The sequence below is a fragment of the Melitaea cinxia genome, chromosome 1 (genome assembly GCF_905220565.1).
Source record: "Melitaea cinxia chromosome 1, ilMelCinx1.1, whole genome shotgun sequence".
In the NCBI taxonomy this organism is placed as follows: domain Eukaryota; kingdom Metazoa; phylum Arthropoda; class Insecta; order Lepidoptera; family Nymphalidae; genus Melitaea; species Melitaea cinxia.
In genome coordinates this window covers 14,486,228-14,495,335 of record NC_059394.1, presented here as the reverse complement: position 1 = coordinate 14,495,335, position 9,108 = coordinate 14,486,228, and the positions used below count along the sequence as shown (strand labels likewise).

At 36.0% G+C, this 9,108-nt stretch overlaps 1 protein-coding gene across 1 annotated transcript in view; it reads left to right on the top strand.

Annotated features, from left to right (window-relative positions):
- Nucleotides 1-5,038: 5,038 nt before the first annotated feature.
- LOC123657490 (exosome RNA helicase MTR4) overlaps nt 5,039-9,108 on the top strand; it is a 29,100-nt gene continuing 25,030 nt past the window's right edge. Inside the window, exons 1-5 of the mRNA XM_045593036.1 lie at nt 5,039-5,278; nt 5,377-5,496; nt 5,639-5,881; nt 6,150-6,324; nt 7,752-7,863. Coding sequence (XP_045448992.1) covers nt 5,184-5,278; nt 5,377-5,496; nt 5,639-5,881; nt 6,150-6,324; nt 7,752-7,863 — 745 coding nt within the window. The 5' untranslated portion in view covers nt 5,039-5,183. The remainder of the gene's footprint in view (nt 5,279-5,376; nt 5,497-5,638; nt 5,882-6,149; nt 6,325-7,751; nt 7,864-9,108) is intronic.

Genomic DNA, 9,108 nt, shown 5'->3' with positions numbered 1-9,108 from the left:
GAGCGATCGTTCGCGACGACCACGGGCTTTTGTTATGGTGGTTTCTTCTTAAATAACGATGGCGCTATAAATAACGAACTTCTTCTTCTTCTTCTTCTTCTTCTTCTTCTTCTTCTTCTTCTTCTTCTTCTTCTTCTTCGTCTTCTTCTTCTTCTTCTTCTTCTTCTTCTTCTTCTTCTTCTTCTTCTTCTTCTTCTTCTTTATTAGGATTACAAGGTCAATTCCGGCCCTACTCACCACAGGAACACACAACAAACACGACTTGAGGTTAATTTCGTTCTTTTCTATATCTACAGATATACAAAATTCTCGAACACAAACTCATCAAACCAAACAGTGCCGAAGCCAGTTATAATCAAAGCATTCGAAAATTTACAAAAATTAGAAATAATAATGCCAGTAAAAAACAGTGACTCCATATACAATACAGATACAACAACCGTTCGGGTACAGAAAGAATACAAGTTATTTATTTTAGCGTTCCAGGTGGAAGCAGTGAAAGGGCTTAAGGTTCTGCCGACTGAAATCAATCATTGGTTCAATAATTCTGTTTTGTAAATAAATTTTTGTTAGATATTTGCTATTTTGTTTTTTTTTTTTTTTTTTTGAGAGTACATTGTCATAAAAGGTAAGGGTGTATAGAGCTTTCTCTCTAGATGAGTGAGTAATAGCAAATAGAAAGAGAAAATATGAAAAGTAGATAGTGAATGAACTGAGAAGTGGATACAAGGAATACTATTTCGCGAGTTTTTTAATAATTAACCCTTTAATCGGCACCAATGCAATAACACGAGTACATTCAGCTAATTGTAAATAATTTTATGGTTTTTACCAAAACAGAAAAAATCGAATGTCGATTTTCAAGGGTGAAATATCGATTCACTGAATCGATTCAGTACAACATATCGTTTTAATAATTGTGTTTGCTCGCAAACGAAAAAAAAACCGACTTCAATTACATCGAAGAGTAATACAACGTAGATCAACGAAAAACTAGTCTAGTAACTACGCGTTATCAAAGATTACCAGTGGCGTAGCGTAGTGGGGGCGGGGGGGGGGGGCGGCCCGCCCCGGGCGGCACTTTTTAGGGGGCGGCAAAATTGAACAACACTTAAATAATAAAAACAATTAGTAAATACTAGCGGCCCGGTACGTGCTTCGCTACGTATAAAGTGAAATAATAAAAAAAAAATTACATCAAATTCATTTGTTAATACAAAAAAAAATATATATTAATTGCTAGGCTATTTTAAAACTTAATCCAAAACATTTGGATAAACAGTATTTTTTGTTTTTCCATTTTGAGAAGCAATAGTCGAAGACTTTTTCGTAGTCCACAAATGCCATACACAGCGGCTGATTATATTCTTCTGTCTTTTGTATAATCTACCGAACAGTATGGATGTGGTCTACAGTGCTGTAGTCATTTCGAAACCCCGCTGCTCTGGTAGTTGGAATTCGTCGAGTCTTCTGGCGAGACGATTCGTAACAACACTCGAAAACAGCTTATAGATATGGCTCAGAAGTGAGATCGATGTGTAATTCTTTGACAGAGACTTGTCACCTCTCTTAAAGAACAGCACCAAACACACTACTGGACCACACCTCTGGCGTGGTACCTCGGTGGGTGACAGCGTGAAAGAGTCTCGCCAAGACTTTTAGGGCAGGTCGCCCTGTGGCTTTAAGTAGCTCAGTCGTAACTACGTCATCCCTATTCTGCTCAATCAGAGTAGCAATCTCTCTTGTATTTGAGCAGTGGAGGTCTTGGCGTACAAGTTTTCGTATCTTCTTGGAAAGAGCCCTCTGTTCTGGCGAAGCTGCTTGAGCAGTGAGTAACTCGCGCCTCCGCCACATTAGATCCAAGGCTTCAGAAGAGAGTTGGACTGCTTTGTTGACTTCGTCGGCGGAAAGTGCCTACGACCTAGTGTACACACCGTCTTCACCACGTTGTCGGTCATCTCTTCCACGTTGCCAGTAGTTTCCAGCGAATCGAATCGGTTTTGAAGTTCCCATTGAAACTGCTCGGAGCCACATAGTAATTGGGGCAGCGTACGTCGGAGAGTAGATTTCACTAAGCGGGCCCGCTCTTTTCGGAGGTATATATTTAAAGTGCTCCGCAATAGCCGGTGGTTACTGCCAGTGTTAAACCAATTAACCAAGGAGACATCTCTGAATATATGTCTTTGATCCGCTATGATGAATCTATCTCGTTCCTCATCATAGTGTTGGGGCTTTGCCATGTACACCGCCTTTGGGGCTTCTTCTCAAAAAATTGAATTCATCAAGAAGAGCCCCTCTGACTCGTAGTAGTTGACGAGCATCTGCCTCCTGCGATTCCTGCGCCCCTACCCGTGTGGTCCGATCCTCGATTCGTCGCGGTCTTGTATTCCCACTTTAGCGTTGAAGTCTCCCATAACAACGTTGTAGAAGGCCGAAGTAGTCCCATGCATGGCCCTAGTAATATCGTCATACAAGGCTTCGACTTCATTGTCAGATTGTGCTGAGGTCGGCGCATAGAGCTGCATCACTTCTAGGGAGTACCTGTCAGTGAGTTTAAGTACAAGGTACGCTACCCGGTTCAACACATTGCTGACTTCCACAACGTTGTTAGTGAGAGTCTTGTGGACCAGAAAATCGACGCCACCTTGGGAAAGCCCATCACCTTCACGGAAGCCGAACAAGTGCCCGGAGTCCAGGATCATCGTGTCTTCGCCCTCTTTTCAAACTTCAGACAACCCCAGTATGCTTCACTTAAGTTTAAGTTTAAGACTCGGTTTTACTTCCAGTTCGGTAAGGTTGTGGTCCAGCCGTAACATGCCTCCATTATACGTAACCGGTACGTAGTACCTGTAGTTTTGAGTGGCAGCCTCCCGTATCCCGGTGATCCTCAGCACCCTCCGCCCCACCGTTACCGCGGCCGCTGCTGTAGCCGGGAATAGTGGTGGAGCTACCGAGAACTGAGGGCCTAAAATTCTATAGCGAACTCATGAGGGTTTTTGTCCATAGTCACTACGCTGGGCAGGCGGGTTAGTGACCGCAGGGCTAGCTTTGTCGCACCGAAGACGCTGCTGCTCGTCTTCGGTTGTGTATTTAAAAAGCTAGCTCTAGGATGGCTATACCGCCATCGGTCGGCTTCACTAGTTCCACAGTGGTATTGGAACTTTGCTATTTCATATTATTAACTAGCTGACCCGGCATACGTTGTTTTGCCAATAAACTATCTACTATAATATAAGTGTGCGGGGATTTACTTATAAACGAAAACGTTGTAGACAATGAAAGTATGCTTTATTTAGTGCACAGAAAAATTAAAATAATACGTATAACAGTCACTACTACGATCGGTACACAAATAAAACCAAAAAAAAAACAATGGCCGAAAACAGTATAGTGAGTAAGACCGGCTTTATTCTCATCCCCGTGATGTTTGCTGGATGAGAGGTGACAACGTAATGTAGACCTCTAGCGGGGATAACTGATCGATTGATAGTTATCGACCGGCGAAGGCAGGAGATCAAATTTGAGTTCGATTTATCGGGATTTATACCATGTACCTTTTTACCTTTGAGGAGATCAAATTGAATTGAGAAAAAAATCACAATTAAAGGAAATTGTTAAAAATAATAAAAAATAAAAATTGTGATGGAAAAATAGGGTTTGATCGTAGAAAGGTTGAAAATTAAGAGTAATATAATTTTTTTTTATTCTAAGTCATGACAAATAAATATAAAAATCCTGCCAAAAAAATAAAGTTTATAATTAACAAATAAAATATAGGGGTTGATCGTAGAAGGTTGAAAATTTAGGGTTGTATGTATTTTTTAATGATGTATCATAAAAAAATAAAAATATAAATAATTCATCTAAAAATAAAAAAATAATAAATAAAAATTAGGGGTGGACTACAGTTAACATTTAGGGGGATGAAAAATAGATGTTGTTCGATTCTCAGACCTACCCAATATGCACACAAAACTTCATGAGAATCGGTCTAGCCTTTCGGAGGAGTTTAACTACAAACACCGCGACACGAGAATTTTATATATTAGATTAATTTATTTATTTTACATGAAATAGTATGTCTTAATAATGATCACTAATCTAATAAAATGTAATAAGTACTATTAATTATTTTGTATTGTTATTTAATTGATTCAAATTTTGATTTGGGCAAATTGAGATAAGGATTGATGAATTTTGCATGGAATTAAATAAAGCTTTATCATTATTATTATTATTATTGGAACTTTTCTATCCCTTAGTCGCCTCTTACGACACCCACGGGATGAAAGGGGGTGGCTAAATTCTATATGTCGTAGCCACTCAGCTAAGTAAGTTTTAGTATACTTTAAATTGAAATACCTAAATAAGGGGGCGGCAAAATTTTCTTCCGCCCCGGGCGGCCGACAACCACGCTACGCCACTGAAGATTACTCAAAAAGTAGTTATCAGATCTCGATAAAATTTATATGTTACATATACCCATGCCACATGGCCACATGATAAACATCAGCTTTCGATTAAATTTAAAATTATCAAAATCGGTACACCCAGTAAAAAGTTATTGCGGATTTTCGAGAGTTTCCCTCGATTTCTCTGGGATTCCATCATCAGATCCTGGTTTCCTTATCATGGTACCAAACTAGGAATATCCCCTTTCCAACAAAAAAAGAATTATCAAAATCGGTACATCCAGTAAAAAGTTATGCGGTATAATACAAATTAGGTCGACGAAAAAAGTGTCAAGTAAAAACGCATTATTAGATATAACTCGAAAAGTAGTTGTTAGATCTCAAATAAATTTAAATGGGACCAATTGGCACACACCACCTTTCGATTAAAACAAAATTTGTCGAAATCGGTCTACCCGGACAAAAGTTCTGATGTAACATACATAAAAAAAAAAAAATACAGTCGAATTGAGAACCTCCTCCTTTTTTGGAAGTCGGTTAAAAAATTGATTTATTTGGTCCGAGGAATGAATTCTTCGATTAATCGATTACAGAATTCAGATCATCTTACCTACTTCATACAGTTGGTAATTTAAATACTCTATGGTTGATAATGTTGGTATTTCGGCGATTGTGTTTTGTGTCCATGCAGTTTATAGCAAAGAGTAAAATAACTTGCCTAATTGTTCTATGTGTATGGCATTTTTAAATTGCCATTAATATTCGTTGAAAATGACTGACATAAACAGTATATTTGATTGTTTTGAAGAATCAGTCCAAAACGAAGCTGCGACTCAATTGCCAAATATAGACCCCAATGAAAAAACGTTAGTATTATAACCTCCGTTACTGTGTGTATACAACTGGGTTGAATTGTGATAAGGATATTTTAAGCATAAAATCATAAAATATAATTTGATTTTAGAATACCTGATGAAAATTTGTCTTCCAGCAAGAAACGACCGCATGAAGAGGTTCAATATGCAGACACAAAAAAACCAAAACAGGAAGAAGAAGACGAAGAAGATTTAATGAGTGATATAAAGTAAGTTTTATTACACTCACAAACTGATTTACATTAAGAATATTTCAATTCATATAGGTTATAACAACATAATTTAAAATTGAAATTAAAAAAAATGTCTAAATTATTTGAATAATATTGTTTAATCATTTTTTATTTTCAGTGTTGAAATGTTAAGTTCAAGAATAGTAATACACACACTAGAGACACATGAAGGTTGTACTCATGAAGTAGCTATACCTCCAAATCATGAGTATGCACCATTAATACAAACTACGTCCGAACCTGCTAAGCAGTATAGTTTTATACTTGACCCTTTTCAAAAAGAAGCCATTTTATGTATTGACAACCTACAATCTGTGCTGGTCTCTGCTCATACATCTGCTGGAAAAACTGTTGTTGCAGAGTGAGTATTTTCTAGACAATAAAATCCTTAAACTACTCTTTAAGTCCCTTAGCTTTTTCCAATATAATTTTACCGTATAAGTAATGTTTAATTTTCTGTCCAGTGTTAATATTTATTTATTTTTGAACAAAATTGTAAAGAATATCTAGTCGTCATATAAGAAAAATAGTAAGAAAACATCCAATTGTCTGGATGTGGCTGTCTTTGGTTGCATTGATTTTCAATTATTTTTAACACATATAAAATGTTAAGTAATCCTTTTCTTTAGGTATGCAATTGCATTATCTCTAAAAAATAAGCAGAGGGTGATATACACCACCCCGATCAAGGCCCTCTCTAATCAGAAATACAGAGAGTTTTCAGAAGAATTCCACGACGTGGGTTTGATTACTGGAGATGTCACTATTAATCCATCTGCATCATGTCTCATAATGACAACGGAGGTAAAAACTAAATTATGCTTATGATTTTGAACATTCTTGGTTTTTTAATATGCTTCAGCCTGTAATACCCCACTGCAGGACTTTTTCCCCATGTAGGAGAAGGATCAGAGCTCAGAGTTACTCCAATGCGGGTTGGCGGATATATTCCCTACTATGAGTAACAATCACTATTAGGTGTACATAATAACAACTGGGACCGACGGTTTAACGTGCTCTCTGAGGCACGGTGGGATGTCCACCAAGGACTGCACAAAAACTCAGACCACGGCAAACATCTGTATGGCCAATACAAATGTTTGTCATGTGTAGAGAAGGAACCCAATACCGCCAGTCACAAACCAGTGCTCTGACCGTTGCGCCAATGCGTCATTTTAATGTTTTTTTTTTTTTTTCTGTGAGATTTAATAGTTAAATGCTGTAACTGTAGGCAGCTGTAGCTTTACGCAGCTGAGTAGTATAAGATAGAAAACATGTAATGCATTGAAATGGTATGGGTTACCCACTGAAAAGGCCATAGTTGAGACATAAAACTTTATGGTATGAAAAACACATTCATATTATAATTCAATTGTACTAAAAGACCAAACAAAACTTACTATATTTAATATATATTATATTTAATAAGTTTTGTTTGTTTGAAGGAAGTCTAACTATTTAGTAATTATTTATATTTATTTATTTATTTATTTATTTATTTATTAGGATTACCAATAAAAATTACAGAAATAAAACAAAAAGAAATATTTTACTTAATAGATTAAAGAAGTTTAATTGTATTTCTTTTTAAAGGTAATCACAACATGCAATAATCAAACAGTAAATCACTACTCGAAATGCGGTTTGTGCCCCCGGTTGTAACTTGAATTGCATATAAATTAATTTTGTGTATCGATTCTCATGATATGTAGAAATATTCATATTTATTTTTATGAATTTTTTATATGTGTACCAATTTTTAATATTAATTATTGTTATGGTTTTATTAATGTTTTTTTTTTTAATGATAACCGCTTTGAATTGCTTTGTGTCTGAAAATCGGTGTTGAAGGATCTTGATTCTCCAACAAATGCTAAGCGTCATCCTTTTCAGTACTCCCATAAATTCATTGCTATGCAGATTGTCAATTTCTTTTTTTTTTCATATTTTTCATTTTCTTTATATATATATTTTTAAATTATTGCTATTGTTTTTATGTTGGTATTTACCTATAGTTCAATGGAGTAATTATCTTGTAATTTTGATTTTTTTGTCTAGTCTTTAAGTTGTCTGTATATTGATGTATGTGAGTGTGAATAAACCATTATTATTAATATTATTATTATAAATAAAAAAAAAATTAAAAGCCAGATTGTATAATTAGATAAATTGATATAGATTTTTTTTATATAAAAAAAAATTATAAATTTGTGGATTTTGTTTCATTACAGATTTTAAGAAATATGTTGTATAGAGGATCAGAAATTATGCGAGAAGTTGGTTGGGTCGTATTTGATGAGATACATTATATGAGAGATAAAGAGAGAGGTGTTGTGTGGGAAGGTGGGATCACAAATTACACTTTTAAGTAATATTTTATTAGTGTAATTCTACACAATATTTACCAAGGCAAAAAGATTTGATACCATTGCATCGAACTGTCGAAATAATTATTAAAAATATATCTATAATAATATATGAATTATATTAATTGTATTTTATTTAAATATAACAAAATGTTTATACCGGGTGATTTTGAAAGCGTTTTGGAAACGAAAATTTTGAATTATTTATCAATAACAGAACCTATATATAACGTTAATTTAATAATATATGTATTTTTTTTTTTCATCAAAGTCGATATTCATATCGTTTACAGATAAAAAGTGAGAACCAGTAGTAGCGCTACACGGTAGGTACATTCTAAAAATAGAAATACTATACGTTTTAATAGCGAGTCACAAAATCGTATTAGCCAATAAAAACAAAGCTACCGAGTTGCGCCGGAGTCGACCAATGAAGGCGTTGCTCACTTGTCCTTGTAATCGTCGGCGTCCCGCGTCCCTGGCTTTCAGTCGGTCAGTAATACCATAGCGGTACATGCGTAAACAAGGTCAAGGACGTTTAAATTATTATTCGGCGGAGTTTGAAGATGTTATTGAGTACTTCGAGCGCGATCCCTGGCGGAGGACAAGGATGGCAGCAAGAGAATTCGATGTTAGCCAAAACTTCGTATGGAAGATATTACGTACACAAGGATTACACCCGTATCATTTTCGTAAGGCTCACGTAATAAACAACGCACCGGAAAGAATCGCCTTTTGCCAGTGGTTGTTAAATAATACAAACGACAACATACTCTGGACGGACGAGTCACTGTTTACTCGAGTGGGACTATACAATGTGCACAATGAGCATTACTGGGCTCTAATTAACCCCCACTTGATACGAGAAAACCATCACCAGGTTTGTTTCAGTGTGAACGTGTAGGCCGGTATTATTAACGACCAACTAATAGGGCCTATTTTTATTGAAGGTCATCTAACCGGCAATTCGTACTTAGAGATGTTAAGGAGAGTAATATCTGAGTTAGTAGACGATGTACCTGGACAGTGAGTTTAGTGATAGGTGGATAGGTCGAGGAGGGCCTGTGTCTTGGCCACCTGGAAGTCCTGACTTAACGCCCCTGGATTTTTTCTTGTGATCGGAAATAAAAAGTTATACACGTCAGTCAATATGAAAGCTGTGATGATTTACGCATTGCGATAGTGGACGCTTTTGATAAAGTGAAAAGTGATCAAGACACAT